This window comes from Pseudophryne corroboree, chromosome 8 (genome assembly GCF_028390025.1).
Source record: "Pseudophryne corroboree isolate aPseCor3 chromosome 8, aPseCor3.hap2, whole genome shotgun sequence".
NCBI lineage: Eukaryota > Metazoa > Chordata > Amphibia > Anura > Myobatrachidae > Pseudophryne > Pseudophryne corroboree.
Window position 1 is genome coordinate 131,223,219 of NC_086451.1, and position 26,498 is coordinate 131,249,716.

The 26,498-nt window shown below is 46.2% G+C and overlaps 1 protein-coding gene across 1 annotated transcript in view; it reads right to left on the reverse strand.

The window, feature by feature from the left end:
* The window catches only part of PTGS1 (prostaglandin-endoperoxide synthase 1), a 271,507-nt gene that overhangs the window by 135,072 nt on the left and 109,937 nt on the right, over window positions 1-26,498 (reverse strand). The window contains exon 5 of the mRNA XM_063936924.1: window positions 14,819-14,962. Within this exon, the coding sequence (XP_063792994.1) occupies window positions 14,819-14,962 (144 nt within the window). The remainder of the gene's footprint in view (window positions 1-14,818; window positions 14,963-26,498) is intronic.

Consider the following 26,498-nt stretch of genomic DNA (forward strand, 5'->3'; position numbering starts at 1 on the left):
AATAAAAGATCTCTACAAAGCTTACAATGAAAACAACTGCACTATTAACAATATTTTATTTAACAACAAGGGAGAACTGTAAATGTCTTTGTGCTTAAAAAGTACAATGTTCCACTTCTAAAGTCATCAACACATCCGACCAGGTAATTAGTTGGAATTAATATCTTGTAATATACTGTGTTTAAGAAAGGACAATCAGCAGTTTGCTTCCAAATCCCAAACAAGCTGGTTATATTTGTTTTATTTAAACAACCAACCAACTAGTTGGCTGGTTGGAATGTTAATCTTTAGATGTGTGTCCTGCTTTAGACTAGAGATGAGCAGGTTCGGTTCCCTTAGAACCGAACCCTACCGGACTTCACTACCTGAGCCCGGATCCGAGACCCGCTCGGGTTTTTACGACTGACTCGGAAACAAAAATGAGGTAAAACGTCATCATCCTGCTGTTGGATTCTCGCTGGTTTTAGATTCCATATAAGCATGTAGCCACCATTTTCACTCCGGAATTGGAGAGTGTAGCGACAGGACGTGTCTCCGTCCTCAGTGTCTGTGTGAGCGGGAAAGTGGGGTTGGCGATTCCAGTGCTCTCTTGTGCTGCTCAGTCCAGTGTAGTGTCTTATGCTGGATTAGTCCAGTCACAGTGGTGGTGTCCTCTGCTGTCATATGTCCATTGTAGCTGTATAAGTCCAGTGCAGTAGTGCTGTGTTGTCCTGCATCAGTACAGTGGTAGTGTCTTGTGCTGCATCAGTCCAGTCACAGTGGTGGTGTCCTCTGCTGCCATAAGTCCAGGGCCGTCTTTTCGTATGGGCTCAATGGGCTCTTGCCCAAGGGCCCCAGGAGTAAAAGGGCCCTAGGCTGATAGCTGAGGGTCCACTCTTTCCAGGGGTACCAGATTTTTGAAAATCGGCCCTGGGGAACCGGAGATATCTGACTTCAAAGCAGTGGTCCCCATCCAAGCCTGTTAATTGCTCTTCCCAGCCAGATATCTCGAGTTTTGTCTAACTTAGAGTTTTTCTGAGGGTATACTCCAAAAGTTGAGACTCTCCCCTTTCAGTGGACACTGACAGCTTGTCTCTACTATGCCCAGAACCAGAGATATCAGCCTTCAAGCAGCTGGTCCCTGCTACAGCTCCACACGCATAATATGCAGTTTTATATTTTCGTTGGTGGATTGCTCTGGCTTCTGAACTCTGATCACCAAGTCCCCAGTACCTCCTGAAAGGTGGGACTATCTGAAATCTATTTCCAGGAACTGGAGATATCTGCAGTAAAGCAAGCTGCCCTGACCCCCGGAAAATTATGAATATTAAGCCCACTTCACTATCCTCCCCACCCCTGTGTATTAAACACCCCCTACCGCCCTGGAAGTCATGTACCAGTGCCCCTTCATTCTACAGTTTAGTATTCTTCTTCCCTCCCCATCTGTGCAGTAAAGGAGTAATTAGCAGAAATTACTGCTCCAGGTCCTACATGCTGAGCGAAAGATAGAGCCCCCCTACCCCCCGCGGGACATCAAAGCTACTGCTGATAGCACCTCCCACCCCTATCGCTGATGGGTGGGTAGGGGCCCCAGTGCATTGCTGTGCCCAGGGGCCTACACTGCTGTTAAGACGGCTCTGCATAAGTCCAGTGCTGCTGTATAAGTCCAGTCCATTGCAGTGGTGCTGTGTTGTCCTGCATCAGTCCAGGGGTGGTGTCCCTGTGCTGCTGTATATGTCCAGTGGTACTGCCGTATAACTCCAGTGATACTGCCGTATATGTCCAGTGGTACTGCCATATAAATACAGTGATACTGCCGTATATTTCCAGTGGTACTGCCGTATAAATTCAGTCCAGTGATACTGCAATATAATTCCAGTGATGCTGCCATATATGTCCAGTGGTACTGCCGTATAAATCCAGTCCAGTGATACTGCCATATATGTCCAGTGGTACTGACGTATAAATCCAGTGGTACTGGCGTATAAATCAAGTCCAGTGATACTGCCGTATATGTGCAGTGGTACTGCCGTATAATTCCATTGATACTGCCGTATATGTCCAGTGGTACTGCAGTACAAATCCAGTGGTACTGGCGTATAACTCTAGTCCAGTAATACTTCCGTATAAGTCTAGTGATAATGCCATATAAATCCAGTGGTAATGGCGTATAAATCCAGCGATACTGCCATATATGTCCAGTGGTACTGCCATATAATTCCAGTGATACTGCCGTATAAATCCAGTGGTAATGGCATATAAATCCAGTGATACTGTCGTATATGTCCAGTGGTACTGCCATATAATTTCAGTGATACTGCCGTATATGTCCAGTGATCATGCCGTATAAATCCAGTGGTACTGGCATATAAATCCAGTCCAGTGATACTGCCGTATATATCCAGCGGTACTGCCGTATATATGTCCAGTGCTACTGCCATATAAATCCAGTGGTACTGGCGTATAAATCCAGTCCAGTGATACTGACGTATAAGTCCAGTGATACTGACGTATAAATCCAGTGATAGTGCCATATATGTCCAGTGGTACTGCCGTATAAATCCAGTGGTACTGGCATATAAATCCAGTCCAGTGATACTGCCGTATAAGTCCAGTCCAGTGGTGTTGCCATATAAATTCAGTGGTGCTGTCCTGTGCTGTATATTATTTACTCCAACTAAAGGGGTTATTAATATTCAATCCAAATAATTTTTACAGGGTTTGCCCTGTGTGGTGTAGAGGTACACTCTCCTTTGCTGCATTTTGCTATATAACTCCAGAAAAATAATGGAGAACAAAAAGTTGGGGGATAAAATAGGGAAAGATCAAGAACCACTTCCTCCTACTGCTGCTGCTGCCGCTGCTGTTGTTGCTGCTGGGAGTCGATCGTCTTCCCAGAGGGAAAATCAGAATACCACTTCTACTACTTCAACTAAGCAAATGACTGTCCAACAATCCTTTGCAAGGAAGATGAAATATGACAGTAGTCATCCTGTTGCAAAGAGGATAACTGAGGCTTTGACAGCTATGTTGGTGTTAGACGTGCATCCGGTATCCACCATTAGTGCAGTGGGACTGCAGTGTCAACCATAGATGGTCCAGGTGTTTGTGCCGCACACTTGTTTCGCTTAGCATTGTCATCCAGCGACCTTGGTGCACCTCTTTTTTTTTCTTTGCATCATGTGCTGTTTGGGGACTAGTTTTTTTAAGTGCCATCCTGTCTGCCCCTGCAGTGCCACTCCTAGATGGGTCAGGTGTTTGTGCCGCACACTTGTGTCACTTAGCTTAGTCATACAGCTACCTCATTGCACCTCTTTGACTTCTTTGCATGGTGTGCTGTTTGGGGACTAGTTTTTTTAAGTGCCATCCTGTCTGCCACTGCAGTGCCACTCCTAGATGGGCCAGGTGTTTGTGCTGCACACTTGTGTTGCTTAGCTTAGCCATCCAGCTACCTCATTGCGCCTCTTTTTCTTCTTTGCATCATGTGCTGTTTGGGGCCTATTTTTTAAATCTGCCATCCTGTCTGCCACTGCAGTGCCACTCCTAGATGGGCCAGGTGTTTGTGCCGCCCACTTGTGTAGTTTAGCTTAGTCATACAGCCACCGCGGTGCAACCTTTTGGCCTAAAAACAATATTGTGACGTGTGAGGTGTTCAGAATAGACTGGAAATGAGTGGAAATTAATGTTATTGAGGTTAATAATACCGTAGGTTCAAAAATACCCACAAACTCTGTGATTTTAGCTGTTTTTATGTTTTTTTTTTTTAAATCATCCAGATCCAAAACCAAAACATGAAAGGGTGGTTTTGGCAAAACCAATCCAGATCCAAAACACGAGCATGGAACCAGATTCAAAACCAAAACACGAAAAGTGCCCGCCGCACATTTCTACTTTAGACAAACTATGGGGTATATTTACTAACATTCGTAATTTTCGGAAAAAGGTCAAAGTTCAATCACGAATGACTTCGAAAGTGTAAAACTGCAACTTTTTGAATTTATTACGCCTAATTTACTAAGCTGTCGTATTCGGATTTTTCATTTGTTCCGATGTCGATGTCATTCGTGTTTTTTTCCCGTTTTTTACGGCAGTGATTAGCAAAACACTGCCGACTTTATCACAATGAATCTCGGCCGGATCTGTGTGATCCGTGCTGGGGTTCATTTTTTTTTTTTTTTAAATAAACACTGTAAAACTTTTAAAAAAATTGCGTGGGGTCCCCCCTCCTAAGCATAACCAGCCTCTGGCTCTTTGAGCCGATCCTGGTTGCAGAAATATGGGAAAAAAAATGACATGGGTTCCCCCATATTTAAGCAACCAGCATCGGGCTCTGCGCCTGGTCCTGGTTCCAAAAATCCGGGGGACAAAAAGAGTAGGGGTCCCCCGTATTTTTAAAACCAGCACCGGGCTCCACTAGCTGGACAGATAATGCCACAGCCGGGGGTCACTTTTATATAGTGCCCTGCGGCCGTGGCATCAAAAATCCAACTAGTCACCCCTGGCCGGGGTACCCTGGGGGAGTGGGGACCCCTTCAATCAAGGGGTCGTCCCCCCCCCCCCCAGCCACCCAAGGGCCTGGGGTGAAGCCCGAGGCTGTCCCCCCCCATCCAATTGGCTGCGGATGGGGGGCTGATAGCCTTTTGTGAAAATGAAAAGATATTGTTTTTAGTAGCAGTACTACAAGGCCCAGCAAGCCTAACCCGCATGCTGGTACTTGGAGAACCACAAGTACCAGCATGCGGCGGAAAAACGGGCCCGCTGGTAACTGTAGTACTACTACTAAAAAAATACCCAAAAAAAGACAATACACACACACCTTGAAAGTAAAGTTTTATTACATGCATCCACACAAACATACATACATACTTACCTTATGTTCACACGAGGGTCTGTCCTCTTCTCCAGTAGAATCCATGGGGTACCTGTTGAATAAATTCTACTCACCAGATCCAGGGTCCCAGGCTCCTCGTAGCATCCACTTGTAATCCACGTACTTGAATAAAATAAAAAAACGGAGAGCCGAGCCACGCACTGAAAGGGGACCCATGTTTGCACATGGGCCCCCTTTCCCCGAATGCCAGAAACCCACTCTGACTGATGTCTAAGTGGGTTTCTTCAGCCAATCAGGGAGCGCCACGTTGTAGCACCCTCCTGATCGGCTGTGTGCTCCTGTACTGACTGACAGGCGGCACACGGCAGTGTTACAATGTAGCGCCTATGCGCTCCATTGTAACCAATGGTGGGAACTTTCTGCTCAGCGGTGAGGTCACTTTCGGTCAACCGCAGGGCAGAAAGTTCCCACCATTGGTTACAATGGAGCGCATAGGCGCTACATTGTAACACTGCCGTGTGCCGCCTGTCAGACAGTACAGGAGCACACAGCCGATCAGGAGGGTGCTACAACATGGCGCTCCCTGATTGGCTGAAGAAACCCACTTAGACATCAGTCAGAGTGGGTTTCTGGCATTCGGGGAAAGGGGGCCCATGTGCAAACATGGGTCCCCTTTCAGTGCGTGGCTCGGCTCTCCGTTTTTTCATTTTATTCAAGTACGTGGATTACAAATGCATGCTACGAGGAGCCTGGGACCCTGGATCTGGTGAGTAGAATTTATTCAACAGGTACCCCATGGATTCTACTGGAGAAGAGGACAGACCCTCGTGTGAACATAAGGTAAGTATGTATGTATGTTTGTGTGGATGCATGTAATAAAACTTTACTTTCAAGGTGTGTGTGTATTGTCTTTTTTTGGGTATTTTTTTAGTAGTAGTACTACAGGTACCAGCGGGCCCGTTTTTCCGCCGCATGCTGGTACTTGTGGTTCTCCAAGTACCAGCATGCGGGGAAGGCTTGCTGGGCCTTGTAGTACTGCTACTAAAAACAATATCTTTTCATTTTCACAAAAGGCTATCAGCCCCCCATCCGTAGCCAATTGGATGGGGGGGACAGCCTCGGGCTTCACCCCTGGCCCTTGGGTGGCTGGGGGGGGACCCCTTGATTGAAGGGTTCCCCACTCCCCCAGGGTACCCCGGTCAGGGGTGACTAGTTGGATTTTTGATGCCACGGCCGCAGGGCACTATATAAAAGTGACCCCCGGCTGTGGCATTATCTGTCCAGCTAGTGGAGCCCGGTGCTGGTTTTAAAAATACGGGGGACCCCTACTCTTTTTGTCCCCCGTATTTTTGGAACCAGGACCAGGCGCAGAGCCCGATGCTGGTTGCTTAAATATGGGGGAACCCCTGTCAATTTTTTCCCCATATTTCTGCAACCAGGATCGGCTCAAAGAGCCCGAGGCTGGTTATGCTTAGGAGGGGGGACCCCACGCAATTTTTTTAAAGAAAATAACCACTTTCCCACCCCTTCCCACTGATATACATGCACGGATCTCATGGATCCCTGCATGCCTATACAATCACGGATTAAAAAAGCAGGTCTGTTTTTTTTTAGCACTTTTTTACGAGTTGTAATTTTTCACGGCAGTGTTTGTTTTTTTTTTGCTTTGCACTTCTTAGTAAATTACCGAGATTCATACTTAAACAGCCGCGTTTTGACCGATGGTGTATTCATTCGTATTTTTTTTGTTGGACTTCCAAAAAATTACGAATGCCCTCATCACTGCCGTGATTATTGCTTAGTAAATTACCGAGATGACACTTTGATGAAAAAACGGCATCTCGGTCAAAATCGGGACCTTAGTAAATATACCCCTATGTTTACATATGTACTCAGTTACTATTCAACTGGTTTTCTTCCCACTTAGTCACTTTAGTGGATGTCTACTAGGGCCAGGGCTATCCCATGCAATGTGCTGTGGTGGATTGGGCCTCCTGTTGTAAGCTCCCACTCTCCCATAGCAATTCCACCATCATTAGGTAAAGTCACAGACACTACAGTAATGTACATTATTATGCAGGTTATTTCAATTATTTGCTGTTAAAAGCTAAGGGAGAGATGTATGATAGTTACTAAAGAGTGGGCAAGTGGAGAAGTTTCCCATAGCAACCAATCAACATCTGGCTATCATTTATCAAGTACATTTTATAAAATGATAGGAAAAACTAATTGGTTGCTATGGGCAACTTCTCCACTCTTCTGACGCTTTGATACATATCTCCCAATGTGTACCATAAGATATTTAGTCGTCTCCTCTGTGGTTACAGCTCCCACACATTACAGGCATGCTAGGGAATGCAGATTACTGGGCTGCTGTAAAATCAATAAACTGTTCAATGAAAACTAAGATAAAACATAATAAATGCTACAGTTTAAACCTCTTGCACTAAGAACATAACGTTTTTTTCTAATTGCACCATGGAAGAATAGGCAGGAAATGCTTTCCACATTTGCAGGAAACAATTAACTGCCCCCTGAAGTGACCGGTATTATTTTTAAACACAGTTGGTGTCATCTTCAGCTTCTCTCTGAATACACATGGAAGAATAATCAGGTAACACTTCACTACCTAACAATCCTAAACAAAGTATAGAAACCACTATCAGTGTATAATAACAGATCACATACATAATGTGTACATATGGGCCCTCATTCCGAGTTGTTCGCTCGCAAGGCGATTATAGCAGAGTTACACACGCTAAGCCGCCGCCTACTGGGAGTGAATCTAAACATCTTAAATGTGCGACCGATGTATTCGCAATATTGCGATCAAAACCGAGTTAGCAGTTTCTGAGTAACTCCAGACTTACTCTGCCTGTGCGATCAATTCAGTGCTTTTCGGTCCCGGCTGACGTCATAAACACACCCAGCGTTCGCCCAAGCACTCCCACCGTTTCTCCAGACACGCCTGCGTTTTTTCCGGAAACGGTAGCGTTTCCAGCCACACGCCCCTAAAACGCCGTACATCCGCCCAGTAACACCCATTTCCTGTCAATCACAATGCGTTCTCCGGAGCGACGAAAAAGCCGTGAGTAAAATTACTTTCTTCTTAGTAAAGTTACTTGACGCATGCGCAGTGCGAACATTACGCATGCGCACTAAGAGAATTCTCACTGCGATGCGATGAAAAATACCGAGCGAACAACTCGGAATGAGGGCCATTATTGATACACTACATGTTATTTGAACTTCAAATTTAAAAAAACAAACAAATATTATGCTAATTGAAATAAAGACAAGAATCCTATGTTTCTGTGCACATTTAATTCATGCTCTAGACATGTGGCTAAGAAATGAGCAGAAATCCAGGGTATGCATGTCATTGTATTATTAATATAGGATTTCCTTGTCCATTTAGCATATTCTCAATGTAATCATACCCAAAACATACCCAAAGCTTCAAATTTAGAAAAATCGGGACAATGCTACCCCAACCTCCTCCACCAAACCAGCAAAACAAACGTAACTTTTTGTTGCACCCCTCTGGGAGAGCTCAGAGGGGGCGGTTCAAGGGTCAGGTGTGGGAGACACGGAGACACAACTTGCATCATCATGGCCCCTTCCCCAGTTCAAAATGCCACAAATTGCGTCATCATGCAGCAAGCAGTGCGGTTGTAATGGTGTGACAAATTGCATCATCACAACCCAATCCCAACCACATCACTGGGGAAGACATCTTGGACAGTTATCTACTCTCTCCTAAATTTGGAAGTCACTCTAACATATCGTGAGAGCAGGCAAGTGTAATGCACCAGCTTCCAAAGTTAAACCCATATCATCCCTTTTACATACTCCCTTTCATAGGAACGTTGGAATATACAAGTGCAACGTTATAATTATAAAGAAAAATGACCTGCTTTGTGCGATTGTACGTGCATAGTTGAACTGTAGTGTTAAATCATTTCTTATCAGGGCCTGATTTTTGTTATTTAGATTTTTTGCATAATACAAAATACAGGTTGAGTATCCCAAATCCAAATATTCCGAAATATGGAATATTCCGAAATACGGAATTTTTTGAGCGAGAGTGAGATAGTGAAACCTTTGTTTTCTGATGGCTCAATGTACACAAACCTTTATTTAATACACAAAGTTATTAATAATATTGTATTAAATGACCTTCAGGCTGTGTGTATAAGGTGTATATGAAACATAATGCATTCTGTGCTTAGACTTGGGTCCCATCACCATGATATCTCATTATGGTATGCAATTATTCCAAATTACGGAAAAATCCGATATCCAAAATACTTCTGGTCCCAAGCATTTTGGATAAGGGATACTCAACCGGTATTTAGCAATTAAAGGAAAATGATCAGTACCCACAGAAGTGTAAGATGGTCAGGACCAGTTCTGGGATGTCCTTTGCAATCTGGATAAATGGCCAGAGGGGGCTGATTCACATGTGGACGCTAATTCAATATTAATGCAGTTGTCAATGTTATTTGATCTGCACATGAGCAGAAGGCGCAGATCTGGTCCTGCAACGTTGCATTGCCCTGAAAGCCACAGCATGACTGACATGCTGCTGGTGTTTGGGGAGAAACCTGAGGGTTGACAAAGTTCACACAGTGGATCCATTCCTACTTCTTCCAACACAAGCGACTGATTACTAAAGATGGTAGTGGGTGTATTTTTGCACAAGATGCCTCCTGCAGATTTTGCAGATTTTTGCACAACTGCTGTGTACAAAGGCACACCACTGAATCAGTTCCAGTGCCCTCAATGTATCTACATGCGTTCAGCAAAAATCCCATTAAATCCAGCCAACAGAAACATCATATACAGCACCTATATTTAAAAGGAAAACTAATTTGGTGTGTCATTAAGTGTCGGGATATTTGTCAAGCCTTAAAAAAGAAAAGTAGAGGTTTTGCCCACAGCAACTATCCAGAATCAAGATATTATGTATATAGTAGGTAGAGGCTAGAAAGTGATAGCTAGAATCGGATTGGTTGCTATGGGCAACAACTCTTTTCCTTTTTAGAAAGTTTAATAACTCTCCCCCCATGTAGATATTAAAACTTGGTTATAATAATAGGGTGGAGAGGACATGAAACTCTGGAACCACTGCACACATGATGCTAGTAAGCAGATTACAGCAAAGTTGTTTTGTCAAAGGACCAAGGCCAGGGAGAGACTTATTATCACAGGAGTCATGTGCAGGGGATCAGGTTAGAGATTGGTAGAGCAATGGGCAGCGTATTACAGGTAAGATGGCTGCGCGCATGTCCCTGTGTCTCCACATGGGGAAAATAACAGTCTTGGGCAGCAATACCACGTGAGACACATCCTGACATCCTGGGAGAGAGACAAAATGCCATATAGCAACTACACTGGGCACGGTAATGAGGCCTACCAGTCCTGCATGTGACACCCAGCTTAGAGCGACTGTGTTGTCACTTGAGAGCTTCATGTTGTAGTCTTGTGTGGATGATCTGTACAATAGAAGTTAGCATGATAATATTTGTATTTGTGACTTTCTAGAGGACATCTCTCAGTCCAGCTTAATTAATGCTCTTACGAAGATCTTTGTTGAGATTCTAGGCTTGGATCCTAGCAGGGGTCTAGCCTCAGACAAGACTAGGAACATTATTTGCTGACTATTTCCATCAAACAAAAGCTATCCCGAGGAAATCTCACCAGCTCGACTGCACCGCCTTTAACAGTCATAAAATTCATATATTTCAAAACTTGTCATGATACTCCCTACAACAATGGAGAGCCTTAACATCTCCCACAGATGACCTTTGCAAGCACAACTTCAAATATTGCTTGGGTTTTCCGTTCAGCCTCCAAGCTCAAAATAATGGCAAAGCTCACTTCCTCTGCACACCATTGGATCTTGAAAAGTTCTTCTCCTCTCTGGGTATTCAATCTATAGCTCTCCCTGATTGGATTGCTATCCTATAAGCTTTTCCCTGATTGGATTGCTTTCTGCCACCATGCTATGTGCTCTCCTCCTTGAGTGGAGAGGGAATTGTGGCATCATGTACGGAATCCGAAGCAGAAGTCCAGAAAACTGTTGGGTCCCAGTTTGTCTGATGTTTCATGAACATTTCTTGTGGTACTCGCCTTGGCAAGCCTGCTTTGGTTCTTCATTTATGCTTAGAATGTTTTCTCTACTTGTTGCATATTTGTTCTCTTTGTATTTGTTAAGTTTTTCTCACAATTGCAGGAATTTTATTTCCCTGCTTAATTTGTGTTTTTCTGCATACAGTTTGGGTTATTGCTGTTACTGTTATGCTGTGCCCCCCTACAGCAGCTTTAGTTTCCCCTGGACATGGTGATGATTGTTTCTCCCATGTTACTCAGGTACAGTAAAGTGTTCTATTGATGTCTTTGTGCATCTGCATACTTTTTATACATTGTTCTCTCATTCTTGTTTATGTTTTTAATGTTAAATTACCTTTTCCCACATACCCTCTTTCATCCCTCTTCTCCCTCACCTCACCTTTTCCCTACCCTCCTATTTCCTACTTTGTGGGGTTTGACTGTCTTGCTTTCCTTTGTATCAATTGTGTGTTTCAAGATTATGTGTTTCTTCACTCTACTCTCTTTAGGCTGTGCTGAAAGATTCTCTACGTATTGTTACTATAAACGCTAAAGAGCTGATGTCCCTGAGAAATACTGTAAACTGTTGCGGTCTCTATGGCCAAATAAAAAGAAGATACTCCCTAACCATTACTATCTTCATGCCCTTTATAGTAGCAATACTGACTGGAAAATTATAGGAGTGGCCATTCTAGTTGCCAGACACCTGCCCACAGTGGTGCCAAGTGTGTGTGTGTGCGTGGTGGTGGTGGGGGGGGTACTAATTACTCAGGCTTCTTGAATGGGCCTGGGTCTTTGCTCCCCGGTGCACTCTTCCCTTACATGTCAGCCGGCATCTGCACCCTTCCCTTAGCTGTCAGCCGGCAGGTCCAGGGAGGCTGCTGTACTGAGTGCAGCAGTCTCCTCTGGCTGGAAGGGGGTGGTGAGTGATTGCACTGATCGTGTCCCCTCCCTGGTACTGATCGTGTCCCCTCTCTTGCAGGTCAGCGGTGCATAAAAAGTACTTCCTGCAATTAGGCCACGCCCCCTCTAATTATCCTGTTCCGGGAATCCTTTGCACAGCCCTGCCTGCCCATCACTGATATGCCCACTTATAGACTGGTAGAGAGTAGAGGCCTTTAAGCGAAGTGCAAGTTGTACAACCAGCAATTTTCTTTCCTCAATATATACGCCACTAACAAACTCAACTCACAATTATATCTACTATTTTAGAGAAGTAAGAAAACTTATTGGAGGGTATTGTGGCGGGAGGTTATCTTAATTGAACTTAGGTACATTGCCATCCCAATAAAGAATAGTCGTACCTTACATGAGTGCTGACTGACAATTGGAGATTATCACACGCCACTGTGCTATATTATACTCCCATCCTCATTGGGTATATTAATGGATTGACCATTTTTAAGGTGTTGTCACCTCCACTTACTGCAGAACTCTACAATAGGCCCTGTCACATGGTCAGGATATGCTCCTGTGCACCTTACTCTCTCTCTCCCACAACCCACACTGAAGCCTTGTATTTGGTGTTTTAATGCTCTCCCCGTACAAAACGTATATTGTAGGTTACAATTAGAATCCTCTTTGGATGAGTATACTGAATATAATTATCACTCTCACATTTCTCAATGTGGGAGGCACATAAGCGTGTCTTAAAGTTATGGGAAATGCATTCAGCTGGGCTCCTGCCATACATGAAAAAAGTAAACGGTTCAGCAAAGTAAGACCTTACTCGTGAAAATTCAAATACTATATAAATCCCAAAAATACCTCTCTTTCTCCTTTTCAGATTGCAGAATTGGTGAAACTCTGGTATTTCTGAATAAACTATTTAACAATACACTTAACAATCAATGGGGTAATAAACTGGGGTGATTACTCGCTAAGGCCTTAGAGAGCAATACACCGTCACATTTATAAATGTTATAAAAGATAGCTAGTGGACAATACAAATGAGACTGGGAAGATCGCTGATTCCTTCCAGCCCTATTATTCTAAATGTTATAACTTAGTAGTGGGCGAGAGTGAAGATCGTAACTGGACGTCTGCGGTCACAAGCTATCTCCAATCTATTATTTCCCCACATTACCAACAGATGACATAAACTCTCTTGAACAAACTTTTCTATTGCAAGAGGAAGAACAGGCAATATTGCCCTTCCCACCCAGAAAGAGCCCAGGTCACCTAAAACTCTTACTCCAGCAGCTGATTCATGAAGATCAGGTCAGCTTAATTTTTGGCCACGAGGCTACAAATATTACCACCGAAGTTAAAAATTCAGTCCATTTTGCCTCTTAGTCGGAGTCTTACTAAATTTTTCTGTCTACAGATGCAGAAAAGGTCATGATCAAGTGGATTGGGGCTTTATGATGTAGTATCTGGGGTTGGAGCCCACCTGACTTCATAAAATCTTAGCTATATGTGACTATCCCGGGACTTACCACATTGGGAGTTCTGGAAATATTTACAAGTCATACACTTCCTGATCTTTTTGAGCCATACAGACATTCACAGGGTGTCTTGCTTATTTTGAGGTCCTATGTGTCTCTACCTGAGCCCCCACCAACACTCAACCCAAGCCTCCACCCACACTATGTCTACAATATATATTTTGCTCATCCATAATCTTCGTCACATGATACCTTTTTTTACTTTAGTGTGGGAGAGAAATTTACCTGGTATGTTAAGTTCCTCCAAAATACTCATGCCACCTTTGCGACGGTCTATAAAGTATTATCTTGGTGGTATAGAGACCCACGCCTACTCCATAAAATGTACCCCAGGGTCTCTGACAGGTGCTGGAGATGTAACACAGCTAATGGAAGCTTTCTCTACCTCTGGTGGGATTGTTTAAGGCTTAGGCTCTTTTGGAATTCTGTTATTTAGGCCCAGATTTATCAAGCCTTGCAGTGTGATAAATAGCACGGCGATAAAGTACCAATCAATCAGCTCCTAACTGACATTTTTCAAACACAGTCTGTAACATAGCAGTTAGGAGCTGATTGGTTGGCACTTTATCACCATGCTATTTATCACTCTCCAAGGATTGAAAAATGGGGGGAAAAGTGTGCAGGTTTAATTTTCAGGGAAGCAGTACTGGATGACCTGGGATTCTGGCTTCTTATTTTTCTCATGCTCCTCCCAGCACTTTGAAGAAATCACTACTTAGACACTTTAACAATGCTGCAAAAACTGTGTTCTGGTTCTTTGGAGTTCACCCAACCGACCTTTTTGAAAGACTATTTTTTTCAAAAATAGATCATTATATGTATAATATATGTATGTATTGTATATCCTGTAAATGATCTCATCATTTTTTCTTCAGGTATTAATTCTGAATTTTGTGCTACCTGGTTATCCTGGTTGAAAGTCAAGGAGTTAGCCCATTGCGCCTCCTCTCTCAGCATTTCAGGAGTGCCCTCTGACCTCTTTTGACTGTCTCCAACAAGGACATGGAGGCTTGTAGACAGACTATAGTTTGCCTGTTCCATGTCAGTTCTTCAACGCAGGCACACATCCTGCACAATTCGACGTTCCCTCCTCTCCACTCACGCGCCTCTCCTCTCCCCTCCCCTTTACCTTATAATTATTGTAGAGCTACCTTTTACCTTGATTTAAATAAGGGTCAACCACTCAGATCTCTGTTGTTCCTATACTTATATAGTTCCCACAATTGCTATTCCTGTTTTAGATTGTGATTTCTTTCTACCTGAATATTCCAATTCCATTGTTAATGCTTGTTGCTATGTAAAATTTTTTTCAACAGTACGATATTTGAAATAAAAAAGTTTCTTCTAAAAACAAAAACCATGCAAGGCACAATATAAGCATATAGATCATAGTAGAACATGAATACAATGTATAGTAACCGAATGGCTGTACTGTATATCATCTCACCTTTTGTTCCCATTGGGGTAGGACAATCATCTGGCACAGGCGGAAGAACTCTTGTGTAATAGCTGACATTAGAATAGGCTTCCCAGCTAATGTAACCGTATGCTGAATTATATGTCGGAGGGCTGGGTATCAGATTGGAACGCACTAAAATAAATATATTTGAGTTTAATTATCATTTGTATATTTGTTGTATTACTTTACTTTTGCACAGAAAGATTACACTGAACCATACATAGCATGTTGCCGAGACATTTTAGGCCATATCCATGTTGGAGAGCATCATATGATCTTATGGAGTTTATTTACAAAAGGTTGATTTAACCGATTTTGTGTTTTCCACTGATTTTTTGGTCGATTTTGCAAATCGGAGATTTGCTAAAGGTACAAATCAACCAAAAATTTACAACACATCATGTACGGAATCCGAAGCAGAAGTCCAGAAAACTGTTGGGTCCCAGTTTGTCTGATGTTTCATGAACATTTCTTGTGGTACTCGCCTTGGCAAACCTGCTTTGGTTCTTCATTTATGCTTAGAATGTTTTCTCTACTTGTTGCATATTTGTTCTCTTTGTATTTGTTAAGTTTTTCTCACAATTGCAGGAATTTTATTGAAAATAAATGAAAATAAGAGATTTACTGACAGTTGATTTGTAAAATCGTCCTGAAATCGATCGACAAATTGACAAAAAATCAACCAAACAATAGACTAATAAATTACAGGTGTTTTTCACTTTAAAACACATTCTATTGCCTAAGGCAGAGGTTCCCATACTGTGTGCCGTGGCTCCCTGGGGTGCCTCGGGACACTTGCAGGGGTGCCCTGAGTTGGTGGTCCAGGACCAATTCAAATTATTTATGGTCAATATAATAGGCAAAACCAGTGCTGGTGGCTGCCAGTCATAAAATATGTGGCCAAACAGAAGCAAATCTTGTCCCTCACCACACAACTGACCCTAAGGATGACATATAAACGCGATCTACTTAATGTAATATTTCTTTCTAAATTTCTCAATAAGAAATTTTTGGCCTAGGGGTGCCGTGAAAAAAATTCTGATATTCTAGTGCGCCGTGATTTAAAAAAGTTTGGAAACCACTGGCCTAAGGCTTGATTATGATACCAAGAAAAGTAGGAATGATGGATGTTATGCCGATGTTTTTGCAATTGAACGATTATCAGTAAATTACACATGCATATGCATTGCACTGTGCATACGCCAAAGTCTAATAGCAATGCTGCTCGTAGCGTTTACCTTCACGCAAAGTGATTGACAGTCAGGCAGCATTTGTGGGCATTGAATGCAGGCCTCTTGTGCCAGTGTTTGGGTGTCTCTGTTCAGGCTGTCATGCTGCTTGCCCATTAATTTACTTGAGCTGACGATTATCAAAATGATCTAGGGCAGTATGGATGGTGTAATGGTTAGCATTCCTGCCTCACAGCACTGAGGTCATGGGTTCAATTCCCACCATGGCCCAAACTGTGTGTAGTTTGTATATTCTCTCTGTGCTTGCATGGGTTTCCTCTGGGTACTCTGGTTTCCACAATCGAAATATATACTGTAAGGTCAACTGGCTCCCCTCAAAGATTAACCCTAGTGTGCATGTACAGTACATGTGTTTTTCTAAAAGGGGGGGGAGGGGCATTTGAGCGCTATATCTGCATGGCACCTGTAATAAAAAAGGAGCCGTAAACACATTGATATTAACCAATTTTTTATTACAGGTGCCATGCAGATATAGCGCTCAAATTCCCCCCCCCCCCCCTTCTTTGTATCTTAAGTAATAAATTGAGCTGCTTAGGTAATCCAAGCGCAGAATACACATTTTCTGTAATACATGTGCTCTTCTGGCAGACTAGATGGGCCAAGTGGTCTTTATCTGCTGTCAAAATTCTGTACATGGCCGCTGGGTTTGTTTTGCATAATTTCGCACATCCTCAGCTTGAACAATCGCAGCTGTGATCGCCATAGCATCCGTCAATGAATCACACAGCTCAGAGACCACTGCACAGGTAGGGCCGGGTTAAACCATCGGGGGGGGGGCCCGGAGCACTTGTGATAAGGGTACTCCTTCTCCTAGTTCAGGAGAAGGAGTAATCAGCTGCAGCCAGACACTGTAAGGGTTAAAACCCTTTTCATCTCATTGCTAGGCAACCATGGCACCTAGAAGAAAATATGTGCAGCACTAGGACCCGAGGCTTTCCAGCAGGAGCAGGAATCTGGGAGCGCCTTGATTGGCTGTGGTCGAGTGTGGGGAGAATCAGGAAGAAGAGCCGCTGAGAGAGGAGAGTGAGCCCCGTTAGAGAGAAGTCCAGGGGTAGCAAGATGCAGTAAACCAGCAGGAGCTGGCCTGAGACAGGACACAGCTGCACAGGAGCAGCAGCGTGTTCCACAGAAGGGGGAGATGCCACACATCGGGAGGCTGTCACCCTGCAAAGCAGCAGTGAGAAGAAGTGACCGACAGGAGCCAACAACAGCAGCAGACAACACAGGTTCTCTACCTCACCCCAGACAGCCCCAACCTTTGGGCATCCAGGCCAACAGTGACCAACCTGCCAACTTTCCAAGTCACAGCCCCTCTTGGGACAGATCACAGCAGGGCTCTATTTACAAGGAGAGGGACACGTGTGATTTATTTGGGCCTACCAGCCACTTTACCAGATATCCTTAAGGGATAGGGTTGTGTGAATCCCCTGTTCCCCTTTACCACTTTAATTACAAGGAAAACATGGACATTGCCATTTATCCCATGCCTGCTTGAACTGCAGCACTACATGTGTGCCAGGATTGTGTTATTTGCTCTGTGTCCCACTGTATGCTGACATTAGTTTAACTAACTGCACTCTCTATTGGAAGGTAACCGCCAGTACAGTGCACTCATCCATATGTTACACAGCGCCCCCTATTGGAAGCATACACTGTGCTAGAAGTACCTGCTCTACCGCACCCTCTATTGGAAGCATACACTATGCTAGAAGCACCTGCTCTACAGCACCCTCTATAGGAAGCATACACTGTGCTAGAAGTACCTGCTCTACAGCACCCTCTATTGGAAGCATACACTTATACACTGAGTTGCGTGTCATATGCTCCACAACATCCTCTATTGGAAGCTCATGCAATGCATTGTTAGTCACTATCCTACAGAACCCCTATTGGAATACAAATGCTGTGCATAGCCCTGATTCACTTCACAGTTCCCTCTGGAGGACATTAATGCGCAGGATCTAATAGAGGAAAATACTGCTACTACTGTGGAACCCTAACCGCAGGGACTGAACCATCTTATCTGGTGCACAGCGCCACCTTGTGGACAGTTTATATTATACTGGTTTAGTGACAGGAGATTGCTAATCTCAAGAGTATTTGCTTGTGATGATTATATGCAGCGATGTAACTACGTGTGTGCCGAGTGTGCGCTGCCCACAGCGCATGGGCACTGCAGGCGCAACCGGCACTCACTCTCTCCTCCTTCCTCCTCCTCTTCTCCCCCCCCTCCCCCGCCGCTGCAGCCCCCCGCATCCAGTCCACATATTCACTTCAATGAGTCTGCCACCGCCGCCCACCCTCTCACCTGCAGGTGGCCTGTATCCCTTTTGTAGCAGCTAAGCTGTTGCCTTGGTGATATGCAGAGCTCCAGAGCTCTGCCCTGAACTCGGCGGCGGCACACACACGATTGCAGGAGCCGGAAGAAGCGCAGGAGCGGACCGAGGCAGTGTGGGGTGAGTTACAGGGGGGGGGGTTGCAAATGGCAGCATTAACGCACACTTGGCTCGGCAGCTCCACACTGACTGATGACACTCACGGTTCCCTACACCCCAGTCTCCCAGTCTCTGCTCCCCTCACTCAGTCACCCACTTGCTCTGCTCCCTATACCCACTTGCTCTGTTCCCCTCACTCACTGCTTCCTACACTCACCCTCACTGCGCCCTACACCCACTCTCTGCTCCCTACACCCACTCTCTGCATCCTACACCCACTCTCTGCATCCTACACCCACTTGCTTTGTTCCCCTCACTCACTGCTCCCTACACTCACTGTTCCCTACACCCACTCTCTCTGCTCCTTTCATTCACTGCTCCCTACACCCATTCTCTCTGCTACCTACTCACCCTCACTGCTCCCTACACCCACTCTCTGCTCCCTACACCCACTCACTGCTCCCTACACCCACTCTCTGCTCCCTACACCCACTCTCTGCTCCCTACACCCATTGTCTCATCTTCCCTCACCCACCGACCCTCACTGCTTCCTACACTCACCCTCACTGTACCCTACCCTACAACCACTCTCTCTGCTCCACTCACTCACCCTCACTGCTCTCTACACTCACCCTCACTGCTCGCTACAACCACCTCTGTGCTCCCCTCACTCACCCTCACTGTTCCCTACATCCACTCTCTCTTCTCAGCCCACTCACCTTCACTGCTCCCTACACTCACCCTCACTGTACCCTACAACCACTCTCTCTGCTCCCCTCACTCACCCACCCACCCTCACTGCTCCCTAAACTCACCCTCACTGTTCCCTACACCCACTCTCTCTGCTCCCCTCACTCACTTCTCCCTACATGCACTCACTGCTCCCTACATCCACTCTCTTTGCTACCCTCACTGCTCTCTACGCTCACCCTTTCTGCTCCATACACTCACTGCTCCCTACACTAACACTTTCTGCTCCCTATGCTCACTGCTCCCTACGCTCACCCTCACTGTTCCCTACACCCACTCCCTCTGCTCCTCTCACTCACTGCTCCCTACACCCTCTCTCTGCTCCCCTCACCCACCCACCCACCCACCTTCACTGCTCCCAACACTCACCCTCACTGTACCCTATGGCCACTCTCTTTGCTCTGCTCACTCACCCTCACTGCTCCCTACACTCACCCTCACTGCTCCCTACAACCACTCTCTCTGCTCCCCTCACTCACCCTCACTGCTCCCTACAACCACTCTCTCTGCTCCCCTCACTCACCCTCACTGCTCCCTACATCCACTCTCTCTGCTCAGCCCACTCACCCTCACTGCTCCCTACACTCACCCTCACTGTACCCTACAACCACTCTCTCTGCTCCCCTCACTCACCCTCAGTGCTCCCTACATCCACTCTCTCTGCTCCCCTCACTCACTGCTCCCTACACTGACCCACCTCTCACTGCTCCCTACACCCACCCTCACTGCTTGATAACCTCACCCTCACTGATCCCTACACCCTTCCTCACTTTTCCCTACACTCAACCTTACTCACTACTCACTACAACCAGGGCCATAACTAGGTGTGTGCAGATGGTGCTTTGCCCAGAGCGCATTTGCCCTGTGGGGGCACCATCTACAGACACCCCAACTTGCCGCCTATTCCCTCATGTTGTCCGTTGATGGACGCTCCTCCCACTCCCGCTCCCCTGAGCACTCTGTGTGCATTAGAGCATCCGATGTCTTGCTCCTCAGCCCCAAGCTCGCTCTCTCAGGGAGGGAGCAGCACCAGCCTCTGCCCAATCAGATTGCAGCATCGGTAAGAGTAACGGCTGGCTGCAGAAGTCCCTCACTCCCTTTGCATGACAGACGTCGGAGGAGGTACAGCTGCTACTGCTACAGACCGCGATACCTCAGGATTCCTCTCCCTAGTATGCTCCACCCCCTCCGTCTCCTGTAGTTTCTGAGAAGGGACTGGAGTACAGGAGCTGTTCCCTGGCAAAAGAAATGTAAGTAGCAGCTTAGCTGCCAACCACATTATACAGCATGATGCAAATGCCCACTGTACAGCCTCAGATAGCAGTTATGAATTTCTTTTCTCTAACGTCCTAAGTGGATGCTGGGGACTCCGTAAGGACCATGGGGAATAGCGGCTCCGCAGGAGACTGGGCACATCTAAAGAAAGCTTTAGGACTATCTGGTGTGCACTGGCTCCTCCCCTTATGACCCTCCTCCAAGCCTCAGTTAGATCTTTGTGCCCGAACGAGAAGGGTGCACACTAGGGGCTCTCCTGAGCTTCTTAGTGAAAGTTTTAGTTTAGGTTTTTTATTTTCAGTGAGACCTGCTGGCAACAGGCTCACTGCATCGAGGGACTAAGGGGAGAAGAAGCGAACTCACCTGCGTGCAGAGTGGATTGGGCTTCTTAGGCTACTGGACATTAGCTCCAGAGGGACGATCACAGGTCCAGCCTGGATGGGTCCCAGAGCCGCGCCGCCGACCCCCTTACAGAGCCAGAAGGCAGAAGAGGTCCGGAAAATCGGCGGCAGAAGACGTCCTGTCTTCAACAAGGTAGCGCACAGCACTGCAGCTGTACGCCATTGCTCTCAGCACACTTCACACTCCGGTCACTGAGGGTGCAGGGCGCTAGGGGGGGCGCCCTGAGACGCAATAATAAACACCTTGGATGGCAAAAAATGCATCACATATAGCTCCTGGGCTATATGGATGCATTTAACCCCTGCCAAAATACATAAAAAAACGGGAGATAAGGCCGCCGATAAGGGGGCGGAGCCTATCTCCTCAGCACACTGGCGCCATTTTCCCTCACAACTCCGTTGGAGGGAAGCTCCCTGTCTCTCCCCTGCAGTCACTACACTACAGAAAGGGTTAAAAAAGAGAGGGGGGGCACTAATTACGCGCAGTATTAAAGATACAGCAGCTATAAGGGGAAAAACACTTATATAAGGTTATCCCTATATATATATATATATATATATATATATATATATAGCGCTCTGGTGTGTGCTGGCAAACTCTCCCTCTGTCTCCCCAAAGGGCTAGTGGGGTCCTGTCCTCTATCAGAGCATTCCCTGTGTGTGTGCTGTATGTCGGTACATTTGTGTCGACATGTATGAGGAGAAAAATGATGTGGAGACGGAGCAGATTGCCTGTAATAGTGATGTCACCCCCTAGGGGGTCGACACCTGAGTGGATGAACTGTTGGAAGGAATTACGTGACAGTGTCAGCTCTGTATAAAAGACAGTGGTTGACATGAGACAGCCGGCTACTCAGCTTGTGCCTGTCCAGACGTCTCATAGGCCGTCAGGGGCTCTAAAGCGCCCGTTACCTCAGATGGCAGATATAGACGCCGACACGGATACTGACTCCAGTGTCGACGGTGAAGAGACAAATGTGACTTCCAGTAGGGCCACACGTTACATGATTGAGGCAATGAAAAATGTTTTTACACATTTCTGATAATACGAGTACCACCAAAAAGGGGTATTATGTTCGGTGAGGAAAAACTACCTGTAGTTTTCCTGAATCTGAGAAATTAAATGAGGTGTGTGATGATGCGTGGTTTTCCCCCGATAACAACTGATAATTTCTAAAATGTTATTGGCATTATATCCTTTCCCGCCAGAGGTTAGGGTGCGTTGGGAAACACCCCCTAGGGTGGATAAAGCGCTCACACGCTTGTAAGGGCTCTTCCCTCTCCTGAGATGGCCGCCCTTAAGGATCCTGCTGATAGAAAGCAGGAGGGTATCCTAAAATGTATTTACACACATACTGGTGTTATACTGCGACCAGAAATCGCCTCAGCCTGGATGTGCAGTGCTGGGTTGGCGTGGTCGGATTCCCTGACTGAAAATATTGATACCCTAGATAGGGACAGTATATTATTGCCTATAGAGCATTTAAAAGATGCATTTCTATATATGCGTGATGCACAGCGGAATATTTGCCGACTGGCATCAAGTCAAAGTGCGTTGTCCATTTCTACCAGTAGAGGGTTATGGACACGTCAGTGGTCAGGTGATGCGTATTTCAAACGGCATTTGGAAGTATTGCCTTATTAAAGGGAGGAGTTATTTGGGGTCGGTCTTTCAGACCTGGTGGCCACGGCAACAGCTGGGAAATCCACGTTTGTACCCCAGGTCGCCTCTCAACATGAGAAGACGCCGTATTATCAGGCGCAGTCTTTTCGTGGACAAGCGGGCAAAAGATTCCTCATTTCTGCCCCGTGACAGAGGGAGAGGAAAAAGGCTGCAGAAATCAGCCAGTTCCCAGGAACAGAAACCCTCTCCCGCCTCTGCCAAGCCCTCAGTATGACGCTGGGGCTTTACAAGCAGAATCAGGCACGGTGGGGGGCCCGTCTCAATGAATTTCAGCGCGCAGTGGGCTCACTCGCAAGTAGACCCCTGGATCCTTCAGGTGATATCTCAGGGGTACAAATTAGAATTCGAGACGTCTCCCCCTCGCCGTTTCCTAAAGTCGGCTTTACCGATGTCTCCTTCTGACAGGGAGACTGTTTTGGAAGCCATTCACAAGCTGTATTCCCAGCAGGTGATAACAAGGTACCCCTCCTGCAACAGGGAACGGGGTATTATTCCACACTGTTGTGGTACCGAAGCCGGACGGCTCGGTGAGACCGATTCTAAATCTAAAATCTTTGAACACTTACATACAGAGGTTCAAATTCAAGATTGAGTCACTCAGAGCAGTGATTGCGAACCTGGAAGAAGGGGACTACATGATGTCTCGGGACATCAAGGATACTTACCTTCATGTCAAAATTTACCCTTCTCATCAAGGGTACCTCAGGTTTATGGTACAGAACTGTCACTATCAGTTCAGACGCTGCCGTATGGATGGTCCACGGCACCCCGGGTCTTTACCAAGGTAATGGCCGAAATGATGATATTCCTTCGAAGGAAGGGAATTTTAGTTATCCTTTACTTGGACGATTCCCTGATAAGGGTAAGATCCAGGGAACAGTTGGAGGTCGGTGTAGCACTATTTCAGGTAGTGTTGCGGCAGCACGATTGGATTCTCAATATTCCAAAATCGCAGCTGGTTCCGACGACTTGTCTTCTGTTCCTAGGGATGATCCTGGACACAGTCCAGAAAAAGGTGCTTCTCCCGGAGGGGAAAGCCAGGGAGTTATCCGAGCTAGTCAGGAACCTCCTAAAACCGAGCCAAGTCTCAGTGCATCAATGCACAAGGGTTCTGGGTAAAATGGTGGCTTCCTAAGAAGCAATCCCATTCGGCAGATTCCACGCAAGAATTTTCCAGTGGGACCTGCTGGACAAATGGTCCGGGTCGCATCTTCAGATGCATCAGCGGATAACCCTGTCACCAAGGACAAGGGTGTCCCTCCTGTGGTGGTTGCAGAGTGCTCATCTTCTAGAGGGCCGCAGATTCGGCATTCAGGACTGGGTCCTGGTGACCACGGATGCCAGCCTGCGAGGCTGGGGAGCAGTCACACAGGGAAGGAATATCCAGGGCTTATGGTCAAGTCTGGAGACATCACTTCACATAAATATCCTGAAGCTAAGGGCCATTTACAATGCTCTAAGCTTAGCAAGTCCTCTGCTTCAAGGTCAGCCGGTGTTGATCCAGTCGGACAACATCACGGCAGTCACCCACGTAAACAGACAGGGTGGCACAAGAAGCAGGAGGGCAATGGCAGAAGCTGCAAGGATTCTTCGCTGGGCGGAAAATCATGTGATAGCACTGTCAGCAGTATTCATTCCGGGAGTGGACAACTGGGAAGCAGACTGTTAGGGTCTCCTGCCCTGTGCTGCCACGTCGTCATGGCAACCGGGAGACAAGTGCTAGCGGAGTAACCTGAGCGCAGCTGATACTCCGGTTCGGGTCTTTTGCTGTGCAGTGGTTATAGGCTCTGTGCATGGCAGGGGATCCGGTGCTGGTTTTTGTGCTCACAGTCTGTGAGGTCTGAGTGGGGCGTGGACAGCACCTGCTTTATAAGGCCTCTTTTCAGGGTAAGCAGATGCTGCTGAATCTTTGTTGGTTAGTCAGTTTCTGAAAGTTAGCCAGTACTGTGTAGCTTTGTATTTGTTTGTTGCTTACTGCAAATAGGCCTGGGGATTTGGTATTACACTCTGCCAATCCAGACCTAGCAGTAAGACTGGAGTCAGTCGTTTAGCTTGCTGGAGTTCTGTTACTACTCTGTGAACTTAGCAAGTTTGCGGCTGTATTCTAAGACTTGCCTGTCTAATCCTGTCTCACTGTGCTAGGTGTCAGGGGTCAGTTTAGTGGCAGTAAACCGAACCTGTGCACTGCAAGTGAGAATTAGGATTGTGGAGAATCTCCTTGTGTCTATCATTCCATCTCTGACCAAGGAGTTTACTGCCACACCCGTTGGTAACCCTTTAGGGTTTTGCTGTTGCCCTTAGCAACAGCATTTCGGGTTTTCTATGTATTAAAACACAACATCTTGCTTTTCACATCTGAGCAGTTCTAATACAAGGGAGATACCCAGTTCCTTAGCCTCTGGGCTTCTCTGTTCACGTTGTGTGTGTTTTGTTACCCTACCACCTTCTGTGTACGTTATGTCATATTCCCTAGTCTGTCTGTGAGTCCATTTGTTTTGCATAACAGTTCAAACACCAGTACATTCCTGCAGGCACGGGAGTGCATAACAGTCCTGACACCAGTACTTTCCTGCAGGCACTGGTGTGCATAACATATTCAGCAGCCCAATACTCCTGTTGAAATTTTGTGGGAATATGGAGCATACCCCTCAAAATACGTTGCAACAGGTGGTTGATCAGGTGCAGGTCCTGACTCAAAAATGTAATGATTTGTCCATTAAAATGCACACCTCCCAGGCTGCTGGCGGAGCTCCCGCAGCAGCAGCACCTGCAGGGGTTAAGGAGCCGAAAGTAAATCTCCCGGATCGTTTTTCTGGAGATCGCTCGCAGTTCTTTTGTTTCAAGGAGAGCTGCAAGCTATACTTCCGGCTTAGGCCTCAGTCTTCTGGGTCGGAGATTCAGCGGGTGGGCATAGTGATTTCCTTGCTACAAGGAGACCCACAGGTCTGGGCATATGGGTTGCAGCCTGACTGTCCGTCGCTTAAAAGTGTTGATGCTTTTTTTACGGCACTGGGCATGTTGTATGATGACCCTGACAAGACGGCCTCAGCCGAGGCTCAGATTTCGATCCTTAAGCAAGGGAGAAGGCCAGTTGAGGTTTACTGTACGGAGTTTCGGAGGTTGGCCCATGATACCCAGTGGAATGACCCAGCCCTGAGACACCAGTACCGAAGAGGTCTTTCTAACCAGATAAAGGACCAACTGGTACAACATCCCTTGCCTGATAGCTTGGATCAGCTCATGCAGTTATCCATCCGGGTGGATAGACGGCTGAGAGAGCGTAGGCTTGAAAGGGAGACTGAGATTTCCTTCCTTCCCAAGGGAACCTCAGACTCTGAGGAATTTTCCGAGGAGCCTATGCAGATTGGGGCTACCCGCCTCTCCTCGCGTGAGAAGATGCGGAGGAGACAGCAGGGGTGGTGTTTGTACTGTGGGAATAAAGGTCATGTGGTAGTATCATGCCCAGAAAAGCCGGAAAACTTCAGGGCCTGAGGGTGATGGGAAATATCCTGTCAGGCCAGAAGTCAGAATTTCCCAAGAAGACTTTTATCATTCCGGTGACTTTGAAGATCCTCGGTCAAACTGTCAAGACTGAGGCCTTTGTGGACAGTGGGGCCGACGAGGTTTTTATGGACCGCCAATTCGCCCTGAAACACTCTGTTCCCTTAGTACCCTTGGCATCGGAAATTGAGATTTGTGGGTTAAACGGGGAACCATTATCCCAAGGTAAAATTACCTCTTGCACTAGCCAGATTTCTTTGTTTATTGGAGCCACACACTCTGAAAAATTGTCCTTTTATGTGACTGTCTGTACTTTTGCCCCATTGGTGTTGGGGTTACCCTGGTTAAGGGCCCACAATCCTCAATTTGACT